The sequence below is a fragment of the Mixophyes fleayi genome, chromosome 11, assembly GCF_038048845.1.
Source record: "Mixophyes fleayi isolate aMixFle1 chromosome 11, aMixFle1.hap1, whole genome shotgun sequence".
Taxonomy (NCBI): domain Eukaryota; kingdom Metazoa; phylum Chordata; class Amphibia; order Anura; family Limnodynastidae; genus Mixophyes; species Mixophyes fleayi.
In genome coordinates, this window is record NC_134412.1 from 9,048,550 (window position 1) to 9,076,348 (window position 27,799).

General features: G+C 42.3%; 1 protein-coding gene across 5 annotated transcripts in view; it reads left to right on the forward strand.

Moving 5' to 3' along the window:
* The window catches only part of LOC142107835 (beta-1,4-galactosyltransferase 3-like), a 68,439-nt gene extending 41,250 nt beyond the window's left edge, over positions 1-27,189 (forward strand). For all 5 annotated transcript variants that reach the window (XM_075191465.1, XM_075191464.1, XM_075191466.1 and 2 more), the window contains 5 exons: positions 13,052-13,287; positions 17,763-17,950; positions 20,090-20,212; positions 21,005-21,109; positions 25,953-27,189. In XM_075191465.1, coding sequence (XP_075047566.1) covers positions 13,052-13,287; positions 17,763-17,950; positions 20,090-20,212; positions 21,005-21,109; positions 25,953-26,103 — 803 coding nt within the window. In that variant the 3' untranslated portion in view covers positions 26,104-27,189. The remainder of the gene's footprint in view (positions 1-13,051; positions 13,288-17,762; positions 17,951-20,089; positions 20,213-21,004; positions 21,110-25,952) is intronic.
* Positions 27,190-27,799: the final 610 nt, after the last annotated feature.

Below are 27,799 nucleotides of genomic sequence, written 5' to 3' on the forward strand. Positions count from 1 at the left end.
GTAACATTTAATTGAATGGTTGGAGGGTATTTAGACAATGTAAGGGCCAGTAACCCTGGGGGCCTATGAAATTGGAGTAAGCTGTTAAATGTCATTCGCAATACAAACTGGACAGTGCTGAGATTCCATGGTTACAAATGTGGTAGTTAGTTGTATCTTTCCTCCCACTTTAAGCTTTTTGTGCTTTTTCTATTGTCTTTCATGGACACGACAATGTTTACCCGCAGAGCGGTCAACATGTCCTGACTGCTTGTTAATACCCTATACCAGCGAGTCCCAAATCTCCGTTTGAGGCACCCTTAGTCTCCAAAATGTTTTCAATGCACCCCTAAGCCAAAATAATTACCAAGTAATCCCCCTGCATTGCGAACAACCGGCCCTGGCACCCCTGTTAGTTTTGGGACCACTGCCCTATATGGTGCAGCTGTCATAGTGATCACAGTTGCGGCTCATTCATACTTACGCAGAGGCAAAGCTCAAATGAGCTACAATCAGGATTGCAGAGCAACCGCTAAGTGATAAACAAGCCCAACTTACAGGAGACAGGGGTGCTGTAGTGAAAACATAAAGATTTCTACAATGTGTCTTTAATGTCACTATAATGATATTTCGCAGCACACATCGGCTTTTAAAGTTTACTATAATTTTCATAAATATTCACGGTAAATTTTTTTTTGTAAGATAAAGATTATTAAAGTAATGTAACTGCTTAATCTGCAAGGTAGTAAACAGAAGCCCAGAAAAAAAAATATATGAAAGAAAAGTTGTTATCATTACTGGTGGAAACAACTTGTACTTTTTGGGTAAGGATTTTGGCCCATGCCAATCAATTGTGTTCTCACTGCTATTAAAATGTATTGAATGAAAGAGTTAATAATTCCAATACTTTTATTCATCTACTTAGAATGGTGACCAGTCAGGAACAAATCCGACATCTATACGCAAATATAATTAGACTAATTCTCTGTTGCAGGCAGAGGACATGCAGTATCAACTTAGGCAATGAATGTGTTAATATGTTAACCCTTAAATGACGTTGCATCATAAATCCTGGACTGGTCCCGGCTGTGCCAGGCTCAGGGATACTAATACTTTTATTCTACATACAGAGCACATAGAAATATAATACACAGTATATATAGAGAATATTCGGTACAAGATACATACTACAGACACATGGACTGACACAACTGACTCCTTTCTCCATTTTGCATCCTCCTGGTTACTGGGGCCCTCAGCTATACCCACCCCGTGCATTCCTGCACGGGATCCCCACTAAAACACACCGGGTGACCCGCATTTCACCCTTCTTGACTCCTCTGGCTTCTCTCACCTCTTCCTGGTTCCCGCGCTCTGTTCAGTCCTGTGGCCGCGGTAACGCATCGGAGGCGGGTTCACCGAGAGTAGTGCGCTTATTGCAAGTGCAGGCAACTATAACCTTGTGCTCACGCCCACTTAAGAAGAGACCAGCAGCTTCCAACACTGAAACGTTCACAACAAGGCAATAAAGTTGTTTTGTTTTTTTTGATAGCGATGAACCTGAACTTGATAGACGTCTTTGCAAAGCCCACAACCCGCCACCAGCGAACAAACCCCGCAACTTTGTTATAAGCGGAATTGTCAGCTATGGCTACAATGCTTCATTCAGCACCAACACCGGGCCTGCACAACCTGTATAAAACCACAAGACCCAGCTTGCTGTGCTAGCTAATAGCTAGTGGTCAGGGTATGCTAGCACTTGTAGTTTCAAAGCACCTGGAGAGCCGCAGGTTGCCCAGACCTGCTCTATACTTAACCATAAGGTGTGAATGTGCAGAAGTGATAGCCACACACACGGCGGGCAGACCCTTCACTCTAAGCATTTAATCAGTACATGTGTAATTCTGGGCTTGCCTAAGAGGAAATGCAGCTTTGCAGAGGACAGTCCGTTAATATTTCTTAAATTTCATTTTTTTATTTTTTTATTTGTTCCCCTTATTATCTGGGCATGGGATGTCCCTAAATTCAAAGACTGACTGCACCCTCTGCTACAACAGCAGTTCTCAGTGTCATGGTCACCCCAATATTGCCCCCCCTCCCCTCCCAGTATCAACACCCCCCTTCCTCCCCGTCCCAGTATCAGGGGCCTTGTTTCCCTGTCAAAGCACCACGTGTATGTATGCATGCAAAAACAGGAAACTGCATTTCAAAGCATTGTGTTGCGTGGCACTCCCCATAATGAGGGGTGCATGTAAGACGGGGGGGTCTGTGCCACAATCTCCTCTAAAACGATGTCACTATAAATCTTTTAATGTAAATTCTTTACATTGCAATTTGATTGTGAGCTTCTCGGACCGATCTGGTTCAGCAGCAACTTACTCTGTTTCAGTTGTGTTTCTCTAAGGATCCACGTGTGTGTGTTTTACCCCACATGTATGTGTGTTTTCTAACTGTACCTGGGTGGCCCACAGGTGTCTAGTTACTTCTACTCATAAATGGAGGTTATCTGTGCACTTCCCTGGCGCTCTGCATGTTTGTCGAGCTTTATAACCAAGGCTGGCAGCTTGTAGATAAGCACCTGTTACTGAACTAGGAGTCTGTAGGAGGTCTGAGCTGGAGCTCCTAGTTATCCAATAGGCGATAAGCCAAGGATTGCCCAAGTCCACTCTTACATGCACACTTTGCAATATTTGTTGTTGCTCAATAACTCCCAGATGGTGAAAACCTCAGCGTTCTGATTTTGTCTTCTGTAATTCGCTTAACTGGGGGGTGATCCTTTTGTGTTTGTAGTTTCAAAGGTCTGGCCCAAATCCCCTCCCTTTAAGGGTCTCTTCAACACGTGTTTCCTTCCGTCTTTGTTGTGTTTTGTCCTCCAACGTAACCTAGCTATGGGGACAGGATCAGCACTGATAATCAGTGCAGTCTCCAGGGCTAGGCACTATGGTGATGTTATAAGTACAGTGTGTTGGTAATGCTGATTAGACAAAATCTTTTACAATCTCTCTGACTCTTGAAATTCCCTGCTGATTTATTTGGGCTTGTACAAGGGAAACGACCTCAGGACATATATACAGTAAAACGGCTATAATTCCATTATCTGCTCATATCTATATGCAGGGCGGGGATATTATAGTATGAAATCTCACAAACTTAGGGGGGGGGGGGATTAAATTCCTAGTGATGTGCGGCCAAACATCTTTACAGTACCTAACATAGCGGATTTCCCTGAACCCCTCTTTCGGAGTACGAGGCAAAATCTGCAATGTTACAGTGCCACAAAATTTATTTCCCCCCTATCAATAGCTATATGTCAACATATACATAAAGAGGAGAATTTTGTGCACAGTGGTATAGAGATATTGGGATAGGCTCCCCATTAAGTTAAGCAACAGTTATACCTCAATATTACAATTAAAAAACATTCCTAAGTCTCCATTTTCAAGTATTCAGCAACCTGTGAGACTCCCCAAAAAACAAAACTAGAATCGGTGAAACCACGGTGCGCTCCTTTAAATCAACAAAATGTGTGCAAGTGAAGACAATCATTTGAGAGGGTGCAGCCATTACAATTAAGCCCACTGTGTATATGGAAACAAACACACAGGGAGCGGTCTGTGACTGCTCCCGGCACAGATAAAATAAAGTCTGCACATTTTTCCCACAACCACCTGATGTAAGAACTAGTTCACCTCGTCATAGGACGTCTCTTCTGGAAACATCAAATGGTTTGTGCCAGGGAACGTATTTATTCTGTGGCTCACCTGTCTATTGTCCTTTTTAGAATAATGGATAATTGGTTATATTGTCAGTGGTTCATAAAAGAGAGGTAAAGCAGACTCTGAGTCATGTCATTTGCATGTCTCCCCGGTTGGCATCCCTGTACATTGAAACGAATAGGGATCGGGAGTGGATTTCTCCACAGTGGTACATGGAAGAATGTGCAATAGGGCAGTGGTTCCCAAACTTCTTCAGTTCGCGGCACCCTTAGTCTCCATAATTTTTTTTAAGCCACCCCTCCAAAATAATTACCGAGCAGTCACATTTTATAAGTATTTGGGTCAGGACAGAAATACTTTTTAAGTTGTATGCAAAAATAATACACATAAATCCAAGGGAAAAGAATATTTTTAAATATCTTTTTTCAATTCTATTTGTCAGAATAATTTACAGCTAACACACACTGTGCCCTCCTTCATCTCCGCACGCTCTGCGCCCTCCTTCATCTCCACACACACTGTGCCCTCCTTCATCTCCACACGCTCTGCGCCCTCCTTCATCTCCACACACACTGTGCCCTCCTTCATCTCCACACACACTGTGCCCTCCTTCATCTCCACACACACTGTGCCCTCCTTCATCTCCGCACACACTGTGCCCTCCTTCATCTCCGCACGCTCTGCGCCCTCCTTCATCTCCGCACGCTCTGCGCCCTCCTTCATCTCCGCACGCTCTGCGCCCTCCTTCATCTCCGCACGCTCTGCGCCCTCCTTCATCTCCGCACGCTCTGCGCCCTCCTTCATCTCCGCACGCTCTGCGCCCTCCTTCATCTCCGCACGCTCTGCGCCCTCCTTCATCTCCGCACGCTCTGCGCCCTCCTTCATCTCCGCACGCTCTGCGCCCTCCTTCATCTCCGCACGCTCTGCGCCCTCCTTCATCTCCGCACGCTCGGCGCCCTCCTTCATCTCCCTCTCTCCGGGCGCCGGGTTGGCAAGTGTTTTTTTTTTTTTTTTTCTCTTCCTGGCCGCGACACCCCTGGCTCTCTCTCCGTCGGTGGCTCTGTTTTGCTCGGCGGCTCTCTCTCCGTCGGTGGCTCTGTTTTTTGCTCGGCGGCTCTCTCTCCGTCGGTGGCTCTGTTTTTTGCTCGGCGGCTCTCTCTCCGTCGGTGGCTCTGTTTTTTGCTCGGCGGCTCTCTCTCCGTCGGTGGCTCTGTTTTTTGCTCGGCGGCTCTCTCTCCGTCGGTGGCTCTGTTTTTTGCTCGGCGGCTCTCTCTCCGTCGGTGGCTCTGTTTTGCTCGGCGGCTCTCTCTCCGTCGGTGGCTCTGTTTTGCTCGGCGGCTCTCTCTCCGTCGGTGGCTCTGTTTTGCTCGGCGGCTCTCTCTCCGTCGGTGGCTCTGTTTTGCTCGGCGGCTCTCTCTCCGTCGGTGGCTCTGTTTTGCTCGGCGGCTCTCTCTCCGTCGGTGGCTCTGTTTTGCTCGGCGGCTCTCTCTCCGTCGGTGGCTCTGTTTTGCTCGGCGGCTGCTCCTCTCTCTCCCTCCAGGGAAGTCTTTGCACAAAGAATGTGGAAGTCCCACAGTTACTGTGCAGACAACGATCTCCACCATAAACCCCCCACAATACATTACTACAAAGTGTTCTCCCTGGAAAATTTTGCCAGCCGGTTGGCAGTAAGAGGTAACTGGGTGGGGGCAGTGTAATACTTTGCAATAACATTGAATAACGTTGGCGGTTATTGCCCGCACCTGCCAGGACTGGTCAGACCGGTAGTCAGTGGTCTAACACACACTGCTAGCTGTAGTGCTCACATAGTGTCTCTTATAAGAGGAGAAACAATGACTTATTCTATTATAAGGACTCTGTTGGGCTCAGACCCGGGTGGCAAGTAAAAAAAAAAAAAAAAAAAAAAAAAGAGCCAGGTGGAGCACCCAGGAAATAGGTGCTGGGGAGAACATGGACAACATGTGTTCCTGTTGTCTACATACAGCGCAGGGGGCCAGTTTGTGGTACAGTGATGTTACTGGATCCTAGTGACATGATAGGGTCACATCCACATGAGTAATGGTCTTTCTACATCATAACATTGCTGCACATAGCAGTCAGTCACCATGCTCAGTGGCTGGAAGGGGCGGGGCTCTCTTGTGGGTGTGGTCTCCAAACTCTGGGTTTTGTGGGTTAATGGGATGGGGACTAGGCAGATTAGGGGGTGATTTTTCCTCCTCTGAAATTGTGATTTCATGAATAAAAAAGTGTTTCCTTTTGCAGCATCCAATTACATTACCAAATGCTGAAGCTCTGAGTACTTGTAAGTCACTTAGACTAGATGAACAACGTCCAGTGTTATATGCAACAAATGTTAATGGAAAAGCCTTAAATATTAGGCCTATTTTAGTGTTGTGGGTTGTCCTCTCCCCTACTGGCTGGCTTCGACCGGCATGCTGTGACTTGTAGTTCTACGACATCTGTAGGGCACGTGATTTCCTAACTCTCACCAGAATATTTCTGCCGCCTTGGACTAATTGTAGAGCTCTGTTTAAATATTGGTGTGAATATAAACCATAGAAGATAAGATTCTCCAGCACTGACCACTTCCCTAGAAGATTAATATAAAATGTTTCGCCCAGATTGTGTATAAAGATATAACTAACTGCCTCAAAAAAAAGAATTGGTTTATTAATATATAAAAATCTGATTTTTTTTTTTTACATTTTATTTCTAGGTGTTTGAGCTCTTTTAAAACGATTGTAAGCTACTCTTGTTACAGAGCAGTCTACAGTATCGTGTACTGTTTTAACCATGTGATGGCCGACGTCTAAGACAATATTGAATTAGCAGGACATTTATAATCAATCTTACTGAGCAGTAGTATTTGGAGAGACGTCCTAATCTTTGATAATTACAGATTCATATCTCCATACTTGGAATTTTGAGAACCGTAACAATATATTGGTGGATTCAATTATACTTTTTTTTATCGATCCACACTGAATATATATGTATAATAAGCAGCAGGGAAGTGGAATCATAGGGGTTATATAACATGGGAATACGTCTCCTTCTGGTTGATCTCCGTAATTGGATGAGGTGCTTCCTATGAGAATTATTTCAGGAAATGCATTAAACCGATTTTAGATTTCATTTTAATGGCTGTGTATTAATAAATAGAGGCTGCATTTGTTGCATTTTATTACATTATGTTGGTTAAGACCTGTTTGTATTCCTGTTTTTGGGACATGGTCTGCGCTGGTGAACCTGGTTATCTATTAGTGCAGCGTGTCCTTACATAGTGATTTGACAGGTGCTCCAAGAAAATTGTATTTTACAGCACGAGTTATTGTGTTGCTGAAGGCAACATTTAAAGTGACACAAAGCAAATACGTGTCTGAAAGCGTTTCTACGGGTTCATTCACCTGTTGCTTTTTGCAGCTGCTGCAGCATTTAGTAGACTTTGCTGATACATATAAATACATGTTAAATGTCTGATTTCCATACTCTTGTGTACGAGGCCTTAACAATACTGGATGATGGGATAAACGCCGTTAACGCTGCTCTGAAGGGGGTAATGTAAGTTTGCGGCTATGTACAATGTCCAACCCTTTCTAAAGTACAGTGTACATGGTCGCATACTTACATTACCCCCTTAAGAGCAGCGTTAACAGCGTCGCCTATCTCACTGACGTCAAGTCCCGCCGGGGTTTTTGTTCATAGTGATTGGCTGAAGTCGCTTTACAGAAGAGTCGTCATGGATCCTCGTCGGTGAAGCAGCCGTCCGCACTGAAGATGTTGGGATAAGTGATGTCGGTGTAGTCAGCATCGATATGCTGACTACCTACCACCGCCTCCATCTATATCTAGTTGTGAAATGTGACAGGGGCAGTGACATGATGTAAGGCGGGCAATGGAGGCAGCAGGAAGCCACAGAGTGAGAGTTATATAGTGGGAGGAGCAGGGTCACCCAGCAGCACAGAGTATATCAGGAGACGAGTGATGTGTTAGTGAGGACAGGGCTGCATGTGACAGGGGCAGTGACATGATGTGAGGAGGGGAATGGAGGCAGCAGGAAGCCACAGACTGAGAGTTATATAGTGGAAGGAGCAGGATCCCCAGCAGCACAGAGTATATCAGGAGATAAGTTATGTATTAGTGAGGACAGGGCTGCATGTGACAGGGGCAGTGACATGATGTGAGGAGGGGAATGGAGGCAGCAGGAAGCCACAGACTGAGAGTTATATAGTGGAAGGAGCAGGGTCCCCAGCAGTACAGAGTAATGATGTCACAATATTGGAAGAAGATATACATCTATGAAATCCGTTCATACATCCACCCTAAGTATAGTAGATAGGTTGAGGTCTCTTACCCTCGTACTTCCCGATTTAAATATTGCATAGCTGTGAAAACGGCATCTGTGTTATGATTGGGTGCTGTGACTATCTAGTTAGGTGCTTTCTCTATAACACAAATGTTTGACACCTGGTCAAGTTCCCGCTTCCTCTTGCGCATCCTGTGTAGGAAGCGATATCTGGGTTGTCCCCAGCGAGGGTCCTTCAAGAGATATCCAGGTACAAGTGCGTCTGTAATGGGTGTGACGTCCATCTGCTGCAGATACAGGGCCTATAATAAGGAACGCGTCACATGAACTTCAACCACTCTAGCAACAAATTAATCCCTACATGATTACGGAAGTAATGATAGGAAGCAGATGTACAGCCTATCATTGTAAATACGCACCTGGCTTACAGGCATTTATTATTTCTGTGTATGCAACAAAAAAAAAAATCATTTTATTTTAATTCCTCCTACAGAAATGACTATCAAAAAAGCTGCACAAACTAAAAAGTGGTTTACGTTTCCTGGTTTCATTTACATTGATGGAAAACTAAAATAAAATTGTATGTTTCAAGTGATTAAACGTAACCTTTTTAACGACGGATCTTTTAAGCAGATAACATGTTGCAGAGTTTATTTTTTTTTCTTTTTGAATACGGTCCCCCCGGTCGGTGACCTGTCCCTGATCACTATGCTGCAAACACGTCAGAAGTCTGAGGACAGGAGTGATCTGAGGACGAGAGATGAAAGTGACAGCTCACTGCTCGTCTAACACTTTCATTCCGAATACGCACTAAATTCTGTTGTAACAATCAGACCGAGCCCTAATATTCAAATTTTTTTTCCCACCTCTTTCATGAAGGTCAGAGATTAGGTTAGATTAACTGTCTGTTAAAAATATGAGAAAGTAGAAAAATAATTGAAAATAAACCTTTTTTGCTTTGAACAGTCCATGCATCCTGTTTCAGATGCAGAATTAACCAAGCCCCGGGCAGGATGTGGGATAGTGATTATGAGATAAGTGATAATTCTGTGTTGAAGAAACGATGGTGTCAAACATTTTGCAGTTAGGTTGAAACTTCTAGAGCGGTCATGGATTCTAGTCTATCTTGTGTTGACTGTATATTATTCTTGCCGCTCCTGGCTCCTGTGATCACTGTAATTTGTGATAACAGTAGTGTTATGAGTGTGCTAATTGACGTAATCAAAGGTCTACAGAGGCTTCGGAGACCTGTAATTACCTGCTTAACCCTTTTGCTGCAAACTGACGTTTGTATAAGCAGCGTCCTTTGCAGCATGACGTTTATGTGAATTCATAGGGCTGCTGCGGAGCTCAGCTCAGAGGCCGGGGACCCAGCTAAAATCCCAATGGTGCGAGTTCAATCCAGAAGGACCAGCAGCTTACACAGACCTGTGTGGTGTTATGGGAGACTTACCACAAAATCTGTGCTGAACAGGATCTACAGGAATTACCGGCTTTTAGAACAAGTTCAGCAAATAGTGGTACTAATGGTGGGGTGGGGTGGGGTGGGGTGGGAGGGGGAAGGTGGATGCCTACCAGAATCTCTCTTATAAGTAGTAAGTGAAAAATACAATTAACAAAACAGCCACATACACACTTGTTTCTGGCCCAGGAACGGACTAGGACGTATTTAATGCCTCTGTAGTTGGTAGTTTAGGGTTATTTTCTGGGATTGTGGTAAGTGTGTACAGCTGGGAACACATTATCATCATCATCACCATTTATTTATATAGCGCCACTAATTCTGCAGCGCTGTACAGAGAACTCATTCACATCAGTCCCTGAACCATTGGAGCTTACAGTCTAAATTCCCTAACACACACACACACAAACACACAGACTAGGGTCAATTTTGTTAGCATTGAAGCATGAAGAGGATAGGAAGAATTGTGTATTGGAAGGCACTCAGCCTCAATAATGCTTCAATAATAGCTATCTGTGTAATAGTGCACCACCCAGTAAATTATTCCAACATTTATAATTATATTTTGATACTGGAATAGCGATACCTAGTGCAGTGGTACCCTCCTTTTAGTATATCAATTTTGTTAGCAGCCAATTAACCTACCAGTATGTATTTTGGAGTGTGGGAGGAAACCGGAGCACCCGGAGGAAACCCACGCAAACACGGGGAGAACATACAAACTCCTCACAGATAAGGCCATGGTCGGGAATTGAACTCATGACCCCAGTGCTGTGAGGCAGAAGTGCTATCCACTATGCCACCATGCTGCCTGTGCAGCACCTATGCAATCTTACTTCCAATGCAGTGTAACGATTTCACAAACTATTGACCGTCCCGATGAGCATGTTGATTCATGCATATACATCTACACGATTTACCTTCAGATCTGTGATCTTCATCTCTCATAACCATCTGCTGAAAAGATGGTGACTCTGTACACTGTACAGATATCTGCCTACACCGCTGGTCGTGAGTGCGTACACACTGCCACATTTGCCCGACATCGTTCCATCGTTTATAGAGATTTTTCCGGAGTTTAGAAAACCAGTTTAACAGCTGTGATGTGTTTTGGTACAATAAACCATGATCGTAAGAGCGTACACACTAATGTGGTATGTGACCAAACGGTCTTGAAATGTGTGATCTGATAGCTGTGAACCCAGCTAAAGGATAGTCATGAGACAAATTAAGGAAAAGTAGAGTTTTGCTATTTTTTACCTTCCACTGCCTTCCCCCCCCCCCTTTATTTGATGTAAAATGCTGTTTTCACTTAGTGATTCAGAAGTACCTCACTGCACACTGCCATATGTCTGCCACAATGCAGAAGATGCCGAGAGAGAGGGGAGAGGGGCTAATTTACCATTTTTACATATGTTACTGATAATAAACCATAAACTTCTGATACAGTATTTCATTACCATAGAATTTTCTTTGTTTTCAGTGTTTATAGTTGTCTACCACCCTCATAGAGACATCATTATAACAGCTTCCTATCACCAGGGCTGTAAAGCATTTATCACTATAGTGCAGTGGTATTGGTAAATCTAGCCCCACTGGTGATAGACGGACTGTAAGCTCTTTGCCCAAGTGGAAAATTACTCTTTTATTTTCCATTTAATTCCTTCTTTCGTGTATCTAACAGAGAATATTATCCGTTGATAATCATTGCTTAGAGAGATCGGTATTTTATGACTTGCACACAGTCATTTTCTGCAGAAGTCAATGTTTAAAGGGTGTAATTCAATTGTCTAAAGAGCAAGAAAACTTAATGTCCGAGAACCCTTCCCCCTTTTATTCTGATGGCGAGGTCTTTCCTGCGGCACGGTAGAGATTCTGGTGGAACTAAGCATCCACAAAGGAGGTCGGGATTTGCAAAAGAGGCCACAACAAAGCCCCCCAGCCTAATTCCATGTCCAAGTTCCAGGGCGTAGCTATTGGCTCTGGGATTTTGACAAGGAACTGCAGCCAGAATCATCTTGCAAGCGGAATGAGTCCTTAGTGTGTGTACAACTAATGGCTTCACTAATTATATAAGCATAGAACAGAAATGTCAGCACTTACTGGTCATAAAGAGAGTATAAATGTAATCACACTTAATGTGTGGGGAATAATGAACCATCCTACAAGCCAAAGATTAACAGTGTACGAACTGTAATATAGACTTTCTATAAATATATATAATGTCTCTGAACAAAACTGGTTGGACGTGTTAGCAGTAACATTATATTACTTTGCTAAAAGGGCAATCCATTTTGGTAATATAATATATATAATAAAAAAAAAAAAAGCCATAGCTAGATTGTGGGGACATCCAGTAGGAAGGAGCCCGATGTGTAGGGCCTAATGTTGTCCAAAAGGTAACTGATTGTGTGTACCTGTCTACTAAACACAACTGGGATCGTGTGTGTGTGTGTGTGTGTGTGTGTGTGTGTGTGTGTGTGTGTGTAGGCAAACATTTATCAATATTCAGGAGTATTAATGAGAGTGAACATCCCAGGTTCTGGCAGGAACATGCTAAAAGTACTCCCTGCAAAATATATCCCGTGACCTCATCAAGCTGTCGGCCTTCATCATGGGTCCCTTTGGCAGTGCGTCAGTGAGACTGCAATAGTGGGTGTAAGCACCTATTGGCTGAGCAGATTTGAAGACACTCTCCTCTTCCATTCATTATAACATCAGTGTTATTAGGGATTACTTCTGCTTCATTGCCGAATGACTCTGTCATACTGTTGTGATCCCTGCCACCCTCCCTCCTTCTGGTGCAAAGCCTGGCTCTCGCCTCGCACTCTCAGCTGTCCATCCAAAGACGTGGATCCGTTGCTGTGGGGTAACGATGACAAATTGAAGCCTTACACAACGGGGGACCATGTGTTTGTGGTGACTGAGCTAAATTATCATCATCATCACCTCCATTTATTTATATAGCGCCACTGATTCCGCAGCGCTGTACAGAGAACTCACTAAATTCAGTCCCTGCCCCATTGGAGCTTACAGTTTAAATTCCTTAACATACACACAGACTAAGGTCAATTTGATAGCAGCCAGTAAACCTACCAGTATGTATTTTGGAGTGTGGGAGGAAACCGGAGCACCTGGAGGAAACCCACACAAACACGGGGAGAACATACAAACTCCACACAGATAAGGCCATGGTCGGGAATTGAACTCATGACCCAGTGCTGTGAGGCAGAAGTGCTGACCACAAAGCCACCATGCTGAATAAAGTGTTTTAACCGTAAATCTCTCCCCTAGAGCATGCGTACTGTATCCTACATGTAAAGGTAGGTCGCTTCTGGGCAGGAAAAGATAAGCAGCTGTAAAGTTGGCCATTATTAAAATAGGTGGGAATGGCTGGATGTTGCTTAAAATCGGCACCCCGACCGTAAGGGTTCTTCAGTATGGACATATGTCGGTTTGATGTCTTTTTACTTTTGGGTTATCTTTTTTTTTTTATTATTTTTTTTTTTTTACACTGATTACCCTGCCACATGATGTGACTTGGCTGCCTTATTCTTTGCTGACACAGCTTGTTCTTCCCGACTACAGGAGGGCCGATCAGAGTGCAGCTGCCAAACATCCTGACGCTGGAAGAAGTGATGCGCAAGAACCCTTACGTGACCAAAGGAGGCCGTTACAGGCCGCCTGACTGCGAGTCCACCCACAAGACGGCCGTCATCATCCCTCATCGCAACAGGGAGCAGCACCTTAAATATCTGTTATATTACTTACATCCGTTCCTGCAGAGGCAACAGCTGAACTATGGGATATACATCATCCATCAGGTAAGCCTGAATCAACCTTGGTCTCCCTAAGCATACTGCAAAGGATTCTGGGACTAACACCTGGGCAGACATATAAATACATGGCTCATCAGTAATACAAGGTGTTTGTCTATACTCTACATATGGCCACTCATTTGTGGCATTGTCTACCATTATACCATCAGTTATTGCCATTGCATATAGCGGAAATTGGGGTACAGCGATTACTTGCATCACATGTTTTGACCTGGATATATTGGTTTCTATATTTGCATTGCGTTCTTCCTATACTGCATTACTTCCCAGCAATTGCACAATCACCTGCTGATTGATTTGTTCTCAATATTATGAAACCCATTTTTCTACAAAGAATACCTTTTTAAAACCCAAAACGTTGCTTTTCAATCACTGCTTTATTTGCAAATCTCTCTTGTCTGATAAAGCGATAGTGGCATCAAAAATGCCTATTTATTTACTTGCAGATATTCTACACCTACATTTACATGCTATTATTTGAAGTAGCAATACCCATTAATTCACAAAATGATTGGATAGTAGCATATGATCTGTTTGTTAAAGAATCGATAAGTATTGGCGACAATAGATCCAGCACAATTAAATGTTCATGGTGAAATCCATCCATAAACCAGTCAGATTAAGCGGAAAACTTTCATCCTAAATGATTTGTTCCCAAAACTGATTGATGCTATATTATAATCACGCGATGATGCTAATTGTCCTACTACTACCTCCCTACAAAGCGTATGCATTTAAAGTATTAAAATTGGAATATGTGAAGAAATATCTCATTTATTCTGATATGATTTAAAACAATCAGATTGGTACATGCGTGCTTCAATTCTAAGGCAGACCCGTGGAGCGAATGAAGTCCCGATTGCTGTGTAGGAACTTTGTAAAGAATCCGCTGCTCTATACAAACAATGATTGCAAGGAACTATTTTTTTTGTTTTTTTAATAGAATCGTAATTACAGGCTCTACAACCCTATAATTAAACGCATGACTTAACTGCTGTTATAAAAAAGATTATCTCAGCCGAAACTCTGATGACCTTTAAAGATTGTTCTCTCCACACAGTAGAGATTTCTACCAAAGAAGTATTTTGCAATTTTATTAGGATCATGCATGTCTGATATATTGCATTTAGATATTGTGCGTACATGTTCTATGTAAATACAGCGGTCAAAATGGGCTGGTATGTGATGGTATGCCACAATGGCACTCCCCCCATCCACTGGTTTCATTGGACAGCACCTTAGTGGGTTTAAGGGTATGGGGGGGGGGGAAGATGTGGGGCAATAACCAGACGCAGGTGGAGGGGTGACGAGATGCAGACAGGAATAGGGGTCATTTAGTTGCATTTTCTATACCCCGACTTCTGCACCGTCACTCCAACCACTGTCTATATAATCTCCGATGTTTAGCAGATGAATCTTGCATGTTAGGGTTTATGGCTCTTTTGTTAAAGGGAACTGATAAAAAATATATAATGACCCTCACATGCTGGCGGACAAAGCCTCTCGTAACCTCAATTCCCCCGTGATAAGCACCTGCTTTCTGCGAGCTCACTTCCATATAAAGCAGTTTATGGTACAACATAAACTTTAGCTTAATCGCATGGCTTCTGTATATATTTCTTTTTAGCCGTTCCCTGTTTGATAGCTATGAACTCTGTTACCTTTATCATGGGATGCCTGCTGTGTCACGGTGGTTTGTGCAGAAATCTCATTGCTGCATCCCCTGTAAGTTTGCTTTGAGGCTGTCTTCCACATTGTGGAACGCTGCATAAGGGGATTATCAGTGATAAGACCATCTCGTTACACTTGTTTCAAGCACTGGATGGATTTCATAGTGTCGGTGTGTTGTGACTAGGTGTGAAGTTACCATAAGTCTTACTAGCCAACTGCCTGAGGGAGCATCAAAATGCGTGGGGTATCTTTTATACTTTTATTTATTTTTTGCCTTCCTACTTGGTGTTTATCAACCACCTATTTTGCTTAGTACTAATTGATGATGGTCTATTTAATAGGGGACCATGAGCATGTGGGCTGCACAATTATTTACTAATAATTCATATGGCAACAATCTCTGAATGTGGCTTTTGTACAGACACTGAGATTCCCGTAGAAATCATTGATCCTCTGGGATTATATCAGTTCAGGCTGCATCCATCAGATGTAGTGGGAGGGACCTGAGCTAGAAAAGTACTTTTTACTTGCTCCTCTTCTCTAAAGAGGCTTTAAGACTAAAGCAATCATTGCGAAATGCGTTGTTCTATAAAGGTGAATGAGACGTTCAAAACCGACTACCGGAAAGAGGGACGTGACCTCCCCCCAGAAAGTGATCATGGTTTAGTCAGGTCAGGGGGTCACCTAAACTGTCCCAGTTTTGAAATAAGTTGTCTTGGCAGATATGAGGTTAATGTGATGTATGGGTAGGTTTATGTAGGTAGTATAGTTACATGCACACAGACATAGTTGCTTTGAAAAAACAAAAACAAAGGCCCACTTGTAGTACACAGGAAAATATTACACAGATCTTCATGTATCGCTGAGCTCAAACGATCAACAGTTTCTGTCTCTTGAATTCTGTTCTATTATTATTATTATTAATATTTATTTATAAGGCGCCACAAGGCATCCGCAGCGCCGTACAGAGACAAACAAAATCACAATACAATGGGAGACAGCACAGTACAGTAAACACAGCAACTCAGTACCTAAGTACTGAGTACTAAGTTCTAAGTACCTCTTTCTGCTTCCTGACCTCCTCGTCTTGAATACATTTGTCTGAAGTGATTTCATATATGTGTGGTAAAAACAGTAGGTGTCATTGCTGTCTATAGCTCTTCTGTAGATACATGTCAGAGGATAGAGGAAGAGAGATCCCCTGCTAAGAACTGACACTTGCGGTCGGCTTAGCTGTTTGGACTCTAGTCCTTTGTTGTTGGGTCTACAGCGGACAAACGCCAAAAAAGAGATCCCGCGCTGGGCTTGCACCTGTCTCAATATACACAGTGCAGCTGTTATACACAGGGGTGCATTGCTAATCCCCACTATGAGAACGCTAAAGAAACAAACGGCAACAGCGCAAGACTGTAGTCGGCGAGAGGATGATTTATAAAAATAATTTCTATCAATAAACCAGGGCACAATATAAACTGCAATCACTCCAAAATTGTATTCAATACATTTTAATAATACATTAAAATACATATCTAAAACCATATATCGCCAGACCAGAGATAAAAAAAATTCTTATTTGGCTCAAAAGTTATATCTTTAGTGTTACTCTCAGATGGATAGAACCATCCAAACACACATGAGAAAAAAGAGAAATCACTGTCAATAGATATAAGGGAGTTTTACTCCCACTTCTCTCTTAAGGATAATTAATTCTTCACACGGATGCAACAGCACTTGTTTAGATAAATGTTATCCGGATTAGCGAGCCCACTGTCTTCCAGATATAATATATGCGGGAGGATGAGACCATATACACTAACAAACACCTTAATATTCCCTTAATAACTTTGAGCCAAATAAGGATTTTTTTTCATCTATGGGCTGGTGATATATGGTTTAGATATGCATTTTATGGATTATTAAAATGTATTGAATACAGTTTTGGAGTGATTGCAGTTTATATTGTGCCCTGGTTTATTGATAGAAATATTTTTTATAAATCATCCTCTCACTGACTACACTCTTGCGCTGTTTCTGTTGGTTTCTACAGCGGACAAAAGACTTTTATGAAAACTTTTATGAAAACTAATTGCAGTGTTCTGTCTTCGTTTACTAAACCATTTTGCAGTGTTTTGTGGATTCTGTGAGCACACCTTGTTCTGTACTTGCAGAAGCTACTGAGAAAGCTACAATTTGTATTTATTTAACAACACCAGCTCCCATACAACATTTTGGTATTTAAAAAATAAAGCCTTGGAGCTTATTATCACTGTAAGATTATATCTCGCCATACTTGTTCATAAATCTGTCACACTATTATTTTATCATCTGCTTAAATTTAACAATATTTCTTATATGTAATAAGCAAAGATAGGTGTCTATTTCATGGAGTTGCATCTTACTTTATATTTAATAAAACCTTTAAGGTAAACACTTAACACAAATATATAAAATCTAGCTTATCACAGCACTATAGGCTGTACAATTCCTTCAAGTTCCTTTATTATACAAACAGGAGCAGCAGACATCCATGCATTCAAAACGTGTCCTACACCAACGCGTTTCGCCATAGGGCTTAATCAGGAGTGGTGTGCGTATATTAAGGACTACTGACCTATATTTAAAAGCAAATTAATAATTGAAACACATTTTTCGTGTAATATAGATGTTTAAAGAAACTCAAATATATATACAAAAAAAAAGTTAGCCAAAAAGATTGCAAGTCTTACCCATTGGTTATTGTACTTCACTATGTCTTTAGGGATGTAGCTTATGTATATCTCTCTTTCCAGGCAGGGAATTTCACTTTCAATCGTGCTAAATTGCTGAACGTAGGCTTCAAAGAAGCCATGAAGGATGAGGACTGGAACTGCATGTTCTTCCACGACGTGGATCTCATCCCCGAAGATGATCGCAACTTATACACCTGCGACAAGTTTCCCAAGCATGCGTCTATCGCCATGGACAAGTTTGGATACAAGTAGGTAGTTTGTCTTTCAGCTCGGGCCTAAAATGTTTGTGTGGTCCTTCAGAGACAATCGATAAGTCCTTTGGTCTTTGTAAGCGGGACAGAATGGTCTTATTGAAAGTGGGCGGGCTTTACAGATTTGTGTGGCGTCTACCTGCGACCACCAGACAATCACCGCGTGAACGTTGCTCCACCAAGTTGTAGGGGAGTTTCCTCTGTCACCACCTGCGGGTTAGCCCTCCTTATACATATGCCACAGGTATACAACGGGTGTAGTGCAGGATCCTAAGGAATAATGAGGTTTATTACTCTGTCGGCCACATACAGACACAACTTCATAGGTATCTAAATAAGTGGCCAGGAGGAATGGTCACCTGCCAGACTACCTTTTATAATTAGACATAATATATTTTACTAGAAGTTTAGAAAAAAAAAAAACATTGCAAAAAGGAAATATCAACACAAATATATAATCTTGTTACTGGGAACCGGAATAACATTGTATTTTGTCCTTGTACTCTCAGATCAGTAATGAAAGTGTTTCAGTGGTTTAACATTTTGCAGAATGGTAACAGGAGATATAGATGGAGGTGACTGCAGCAGAATATCCATTTATAAGCACGGTGGCTCAGTGATTAGCACTTCTGCCTCACACCACTGGGGTCATGTGTTCGATTCCCAGCCATGGCTTTATCTGTGTGGAGTTTGTATGTTCTCTGCGTGTTTGCGTGGGTTTTCCTCCCACACTCCAGAAACATACTGGTAGGTTAATTGGCTGCTATCAAATTGACCCTAGTCTGTGTCTGTCTGTGTGTGTGTGTGTTTGGGAATTTAGACTGTAAGCTCTATTGGGTCAGGGACTGATGTGAGTGAGTCTCTGTACAGCGCTGCAGAATTAGTGGCGCTATATAAATGGATGATGATAAATTACCTGCTTCCTCTTACTGGATGATTAGTATAAATTGCCATGATGCAAAGTGACTGTACTATAATCTTCTCCTGATATCTGCTTTCACTAACATAAGTTAGTTAGTGAGAGTTATATTGTGTTCAATGATTTGCTTTACAGTTGTGTAACTGCTGTTATCTCGCCTCATATCTCGGTGTAATCTTCTGGGATAATCAGCGGGTGTTTTATGGATGGTGGAACCTGTATAACCGGGCGGCAACACCACCATAAAGTATAGAATAGATGTAAACAAGACAAGTTCTTTGTTCATTTGTAACAAAGGACTTTTCCAAAATAACTGGGACCACTAGCGTAAATACCCGAATTCCTGTGGTGTCTCACAAATCCACTACAATTAATAACCTTTAAAGTTTTCTGCTTTTCAGTATTAGGCCAAGTTTAGTCTGTACCTCTCTGTGGGGCTTTTTCTTTCTTTCTTTTTTTTATTATTTTTTTTTGTCGCATATCAAATTTACCAAACTCAAAAATTGGTGGTTTTTTTTTTTTTTTATTTATGAAACTTAACGCAACTAATAATCATCAGTTATTTATATAGCGCCACTAATTCCGCAGCGCTGTACAGAGAACTCATTCACATCATTCCCTGCCCCCATTGGAGCTCACAGTCTAAATCCCCTAGCATAGTGACACACAGAGAGACTAAGGTTAATTTTGATAGCAGCCAATTAACCTACAAGTATGTTTATGGAGTGTGGGAGGAAACCGGAGCACCCGGAGGAAACCCACGCAGACACGGAGAAGTGCTAACCACTAATGTAGTTTACTAAATTACCCTAAATGCAATCAGCTGTCCCAAGTATAGAAATACTAGCATTTGATCATTATTAATGGTGATCTAAGAACGAGGGGGACTCGTAGGGTCTTCCATGCTGTCAAAAATTAATAAGGACAATAAAACCGTCTCGAGAGAGGTACACTTTTAAATATTCAAGTTCTTGTACAGATTTGTTCATAATTTAGTTGTTCTGTCTGGCATCACATATGGGCTTGCTTTATAGAGGCTACTTTGTCTGTTCTTGCGGAGCTAAGCAGCCTGTGGGACTACAAGTCCCAGCATGTTCCCTCGGACAGCCGCAGGTTGCCTGTGCCTGAGCGAATGTGTATCGAGCTGGAAAGCGGATACTTATAAAGCCAATCCAGACTTATTGCTTGACGCTTCCACTTTTTCCCCACTGTTACAGGTTGCCTTACAAGTCCTACTTCGGAGGGGTCTCTGCCCTCACCCCAGAGCAGTACATGAAGATGAACGGCTTTCCCAATAATTACTGGGGATGGGGTGGCGAGGATGATGACATTGCAGTCAGGTGAGGCGAACATGAGTCAGCGTGTGACTGTCCGCATCATACTAGGTTTCACAACGCTACTTCTACTGCTTAAGCAAGACCTGGAATTTGAACTCTGATTTATGTTAAATGTTTGTTTATGTTGGGGTTTAAATGTCAGCTCAACCTTTTTATTATGCTTTTTTTACTAGCATTCTTTGTAGTTTATACAACTCTCTGGCTACGCCCGCCTTTCAAGCTTAATTCCTCCTTAGTCACTCGCCCATTGTCTCCGAAACTGGAAGGTCCACAGTGGAATGTTTGAGGGTGAATTTTGAAAGATGTTTATTTTAGGTTACGAATAAAAAAAAATAGTGTTGAAATTGTAATGCAAATGGAGTTAAACCTTATGATCCGAGCGTTCGGGCTGATCGCCAGATGATCGGTGGCTAATTTGATAGCGTTGCGCAGATTCGGGAAGTAAAAGGATGGTGAGCTGCCCTTTGTGTGTCTATCAGATCCCTGGCCAAAGAGATTGGGATCTGGAAGAAAGATCGTCGTTGGTTATTCAGGAATATTACAGGGCACAATGGGACGCACGGGAAAATGACCAAAGATTTTAGTAAAAACTCTGACACAATGTGTTTCTGTGGACTATTCCGAGTCACCTGGCGGCTAATTGAATCTGCCCCCTATTGACTTGTGGTGATTAAGGAAAAATTGCACATTATTCGTGATCAACTGTTTTCTCTCGCGTTCTCGTTTTACAAGCATGATGTTTCATTTACTTATTGTTGGGTTTATTTAATACTTTCTTTTTCTACTACCCCAAAGAGTTGCGCTCAGTGGCATGTTGATATCTCGACCCGCGGTCCAACATGGGAGGTATAAAATGATAAAGCATGGGCACGACAAAGGCAACGAACAGAACCCAAAACGGTAAGACCGTCAGCTAAGCCAGAACAGTCTTTGTTTTCCTTTTTTTCCTTTTTTTTTGTTTTGCTTTTTATTTGTTTTGCTTTTTTTTTTTGTTTTGCTTTGTTATAGAGCTCATCTTACCCCTGATGATACTACCCACACTAATCCACTCTCACAACTGTCCCAATCTCCACTCTGAGCCACACGTGCTCCTCTTGTTTCAGCTGTGCCCTCTCTGGATCCTATGTCCCTGTTTTATGTATGTCCTGTTTTCCCTACTCTGCGTACTGCGGAGCACTGTGGCACCTTACAAATCTACAATAATAATAATAATGTGGAATTGGGACTTACTTTATTAAACCACATCTTAGGTGCGTAATAAAGAGAGAATTTTTTTTCCTGCCAATTGTCTGACAAACTGGAAAGGACATTGTTCAACTGATGGAAGCAGGAAAGCAGGTTATAACTTTCAAAATTTCTTTCCCCTTTTGTTAAGTTTCTGTGAATGGTTGTGGTTTTGTTTTTTTATTTAACTATTTTATAGTTATTACTCTGTATTTGTAATTAGGCTATTTGTACTTTACTGTTACTGTAGCGATACCCTATAGTACCACTCATGTTGCATTAGTCCGTTCTGTTTAAGTAATACGAACTGCAAAGTTGAAAACATGGAGTAACCCCATTTAGTTTTAGTAAATTGTACTCGGTATAAGTTTCAGGATAGGTCATGCCACCCAGTGAATATCTTGTGCTACGTATGAATGTAATGACCTCTGTGTTTCCGGGTCTAAATGAGTAACTTACAACAGAGAGCAGAGAGAGGATGTTGCTGCTTAGTGAGCAGGCGCTGGTTGGGACCAGTGTAGAAGGGGGTGGAGACCGGTGTAGAAGGGGGTGCAGACATGGGAGAGCATGGTCCGGAGGCAGGAAGCTGGTCACACTTGAATGGTGACGGTGAGGTTAGTTCTGGCCTGACAATTTAGTAAGGGTTTTAGCTGTTAGCAACTGGAAAGGCTCTCTTGTCAGATAAGACAGGAAAATGAGGCTACAGTGAGCACAGGCTCCCCAAAACTGGACAGTTAAAGATTAGAAAAAAGCGTTGCCTGGTCAGACGAATCTGTTTCTGCTGCGACATGCATATGTAGGGTGGTGAAAAATAACATGAATGCATGGATCCATCCTTCCTTGGTGATGGTGTAATGGTGTGGGGAATGTATTCTTGCCGCACTTTAGGCACCTTTAATACCAATTGAGCATTTTTCAAATGCCAGAGCCTACATGAGTATTGTTGCTGACCGTGTGCATCGCTTTCTGGCCACAGTCTACCCATCTTCTAATGGCTCCTTCCAGCAGGATAATGCCATGTCACAAAGCACACGTCATCTCATGCTGGCACAACGAACATGACAATTAGTTCAGTGTACACCAACGACCATATGTGCAATACTTTTGTATATTTTCCAAGTTTGTCAAATGATCTCACTACATCATGGACAGACAAGTACATATTAACCCAAAAAAATATTGATTGATTTCCACATGCGCACGTTCTGTTTCTTGTACAGAATGTCCTTGTGGTGTTGATTACGCAATATTCTTGATTGCACAATACTGTGTGGGTGTCCTGGTCTTTCTTGTAAGATTAGTTTAGTTGTAATAGCTCTTTTAAGAAGTGCCACTAATCGGCTAATGACAGACCACAACCGAGCTAACGTGATAGTTAGATGTTTGATTTGTTTTTCTGTCTTGTATGTTCTTTTTTTTTTTCATTATGTTTTGTTAGAACGATCATAAATCCTTAAAAAGACCGAAATAAAAAAAAATAATGCAAAATAATGCAAGAATACAAAAACAAATAGTGTAGCCTATGCTGCATTTTCTAGACCCCAGCCCCTCTAAAGTGCCCCCAACAGGCCTTGGTTTCTTTAATCAAATAATTCTGACTCTTCTAACATAGTGAAATCCTTAAAATATGACCCGTAGTTGAGATGGTAATTCTATGTAAATCCCCAGCTCAGTCGGTGAATGTCAGGATTTCGGTAGCAGACATATGGTCAATTCAATTCTGGTGGTTGACCAGTGATGTATACTAGTATATCCTGAGAGAACATGGTATTTGTCCAAGTACCGTGTGTTTCGTTTAATGGATTAAACTTGCTGTCTGAAGCATTTTGTCCGACTCCTGCTTGTCGGAACCTTTTAATGTTATAAAACCTCCTTCATGCGCAGAATCGTTCTATCACCATTTGGTGTCAGCGGGTTTTTTGCCACTCTTCCCAAATTATTTCTTTCTACCCGCATCAACCAGATGCCATGGTTTATCATTTGAGAACATTGGGTTCATTATGGATTCATTAAGGAAAGTTGAGCAAAAAATTTAGTAAGTTTTCTTACTCAAGTGTTCTGGACCAAACCATGTTGCAATGCAAGGGGTGCAAATTATTTTTTTTATTTCGCACATAAGAAAATACTGACAGTTTTTTCATGTAGCGCACACAAACTTGATAGCTTATTTGTACACTGAAATTTAAAGTTAATAGGACATGCCCTGCCCTAAATATAAATATGCCATCGCATTTTAAATTCACCTCCCCCTCCAGTACAATATGGTTTTGCCTTACTTACTTTTGCTTAACTTTCCTTAATGAATCGGGCCCATTGCATCCATACCTGTCATGTACACATTGGCTAATTAAGCATAATCTAAGCTTGCACGATTCTTCACTTATAATAACTTGTTAATAACTGTGGATAAAAGATAGATGTTGAGTCCATTAGAGATCCGCTTGGATGGGCCTAGCACAAGGTGATTTGTAGTATTGTGCGTAGCAAAAACTGAGGAACACAAACCATGTGGTAATCATGGAACAATGTAATTTGTTGCTATAGCTCTTATCCTACACAGATGAGCTCTAAAAGGCAAAACAGGCTGTCTGTAGTGCCACAGTGTCATGTATGGAACACAGCATTGTCTTGGCTAGTCGCTATGTCTGTGTCCTTGATTAACCCTGCAGCGTTAGTGCTTAGAGAAGGAATTCCACAATTATTGGCTGGGTAACAAAGCTCATTACATCGCCTGCTCCCCGCAGTGAGCTGCCTCTAGCTCATAACACGTTATGCTGCACTCTCCAGGTAGACCATTGTGTAGATTGATTTATAAATCCATATATGCGGTCAGGTTAGTTTGCATGTACATATATATACACCTTGCCGTGTGCGGGAATAAAACTTGTAGCCTTATTGTAGACAAAACTGTGCCATAAATGTCGTCAATGCTGGGGAGGGAGGAGCGAAAGTTCATGAATAGGAAGTGTGAGTTTAATAGGAGTTGTGCAGCCCCTATTTTAAACTAGGTTATTAGAGGCCACCAAGGAATTTGGTGATCAAATAAAATCAGTCAGGCCATGTACAGATCTGGGAATATATACCGTTTACTCTGGCAGCAGAGGGTATATTATTCCTTTCTATAATGCAGAGTTTGGTTGTGACCCTCATACGTAAGTGTGTCCTCTATACTGGTCATGTAACGTTCTGTCACTGTGAGGTATCTCACGTCTGTTCGTGTCACTTGTGTTTGTTTGCGGAAGTAATATAGATTTACACCTCATACAAGCAACTTTCTTTGTTTCAAATGATAAAAACTATCGGATATCTGGAGTTCCGTCAGATGTAAGTATAGTTATGGAATGTTGGGGAGTAGGTTATTCCTACAGGAGATCAGTTAACAGTAAATAAAGTGCAGACTATTCCCATGATGACTGTAGTTATCTATTTACAAAGAAGTTATCAGCATAAGCAGAATGACATACAGAGTATTTATCGAATAGGTAACTAGAGACTTTACACAGTTGGTCTATCTCCTAGTTGAAGGAGAACTGTGTCCATCGGCAGGTAGTATATGTACATTAATATGTAGGTTGGCATTTATAGGACCGTGCAGCTCTAAAGCGAAACGTTCTTGGGGGAAGGGTCTCTCTCCTCTGCGCGCTGTCAGACGCCATATCCAAGAGTTGAATGCAGTTGTCATTTGGGGGTGCTGGAGAGTGGGGTACAGAGGTCTATATGGGCCAGTGAAGCCTGGTAAATGGCAATAGTAAGCTTTGGGGGAAGATTCAGTACAGCGCAGTGTGTCTGTGGAACAATCCACTGAGACACATCGCCTCGATGTTCTGAATGAAGTCTGTGCTCACCCATAGTGCTGCGCAGAGATTTCTTACCGTAAATGGCGGAAATATGATCATCCGAATATAGAGATGCCTATATAGAGATTAGCCTTCCAGTCTCATGCCTAAACTCCCACCGGTCGGCTACCTCTCTTTCTCATCCCTTCTTCCCTTCTCCCCCTTCCTCCCGTCTCTCCGTCTCATCCATGTGTCTGTCTGTCTTCCCCTCCCTTTAGATTGTTAGCTCCTTTGAGCAGGGCTCTCCTACCTTCTGTTTCCATCACTTTTAACTGCGCTCTCCAGCTACTCAGCTCACCTCCTCTCAGTCCCTCTGCCCTCTGTCTCCTCTCGCTTCTCTCCGCTCCCCTCAGTGACTCTCAACCTGTCATCCGTGCCCACCCTCTTGGGCCATAGTTACCTGCCTGTACTCACTTTTCCCCTCCCTCCCTCTCTTTCATGCTGTGCCTGAGCCCCCAGAGTTTTAGTGCTTACTGTTACTTGTACTGTGCTGTTTCACCTTGTACTGTGCCATTGTTTGTCCTTGTACGGCGCTACGGATACTTTGTGGCGCCCTATAAATAAAAATTAGTATTAATAATAGAGGCGATGTTCAGTGGCACCTCGCATGGCATTGAATCTCCCTGTGGGTTAGTTGCTATATGTTTTGTATCATCTAATTCCATCTTATCCTCTTGTTCTAGGTTCAACCTTCTGGCGAAAACACGGCGGACGTGGAAACAAGATGGCATGAACTCTCTGCGGTATAATCTGTTCTCCCGGGAGCTGATGCCTCTATACACCAATATCACAGTAGACATTGGCTCAGAAAAAGGCTTTAAGCCCCTCACGTGAGACCAGACTTCCACTAACCAGCTGTGCCCTAATTTCCAGACTGTCCCCCCCCTCTGTAACCGGCGATGCAGGGGGGCTCACGTTTGACGGACAATACGTAGATATATATATACATTTTCTCTCTTTCTACCTTGCTCGAGAACTGCAAAACCAAAGATTGCATACAGTGTTGCCGGTTAATCGCATTGTGGAATCCACAGTGGCATTTCCTTGTCTAGTTACCCCCTTCGGAGGTCAATATATACAAGCAACACGTCCCAACCCCCCCATCCACTGCTGCCCATCGGCCAGGGCAGAAGACGCATGCGAATGGCCAAGGACCGTTTCTGCGGTGCTGTCAGTTTCTACAGTGTTTTGTGTTTCTGTTGCCTCACAAAATCTAAGTAGAAACATTTTTTTCTGGAAGTGCAATTTGTGGGATTTTTTTGGGGGGGGGGGGGGGGGGCGATATCTCTCTCTCTAAGGGTCATTGTTATTTTAATGTAGATTTTACAATAGAAGGTAGGGTTTGGGGTGGTTTGTTTTTTTTCCCCACCATTTCTAATTTTCTGTAATTTTTGTAAAGTTTCTTTTCCGTCTTCTGGTCAGTTTTCACGGAGCTGATTGGACGTGCATGGACATGTGACTCTCTCCAGGTGGACTGACATTCAGACTTGGAGTTTCTGAGAATCACCTTATCTCCCCGTCAATCACTCGTTCCCCTCATCTCACATTGGCTTCCTTTTATCTTTTTTTATCTGATCTCTGTAGTTTCCCGATTTATTGTTACTTTATTTTTCTCTCCAAGCTTCCAGCTATGAGAACAATATGGAAAGTAACGAACAGACACTTGAATGCAAAGGAACAATAACCAGTATTAACTTTAAATCCAAAGTGCCTTTTAATGCCAATTTAATGCGTGGGATGTGAATTATTTTTTTTTTATTTAAAAGGAAGAAAAACAATCAAAAAAACAATCAAACAGTGACGGTTATGAAAAGGACTCGCTGAATGAGTTTTCTAGTTTGGAGTCATATTTTTTTTTTTTTTGTCAATGAAATGTGAAAATATTATCAAGCATTTCTGAAATAAATAGATATATACTTACACGGCGTTGAGTGGTTATTAAACCGGACAAGACCCTGCTGCGTGACCTGTAAGGATATATTTACTCACGCTGTATGTGCTGGACTGAATGTGGAATTCAGCTGAATGCTATGGGATTTCCAAGTGGATCCACTCTTGGTTAGTATATCACAATCCGGCTTAAGCAACAGACTGCGAAGGTTCCAGAATGATGGGTATGGGAGTTGTCCACATTTAAACAAGCTAGCACCCCCCCCCCCTCCCCCTCTGCTTACACCATGCACCAATAAAGGGGGATATACCCTCATGCCAGCTTAGTTACGCTCTGTTTAGGCAGCTGCTATGATGTAAGTAAGTAGTACTAAATACACACTCCAATCTTTGCAACAGTTATGGGGAGGGGGGATATCCATCGCTGGGTAGCCTCCCTAGAACGTCTGATAGATGCATGCAGCATATTGCTGAAGTCATTGTTATGGATTTAGTGCATACCTAACTTTTGAGGGCCTGCACTCAGTCTGCAGAACTGGTTTGCGTCCAAGTGCTATCTGCTTAAGTAACCTACACGCTATTGGATGTATCTATCGTATATTTTTTGTTTCTTATTAATGCTGTAGAAACAAACTCATTA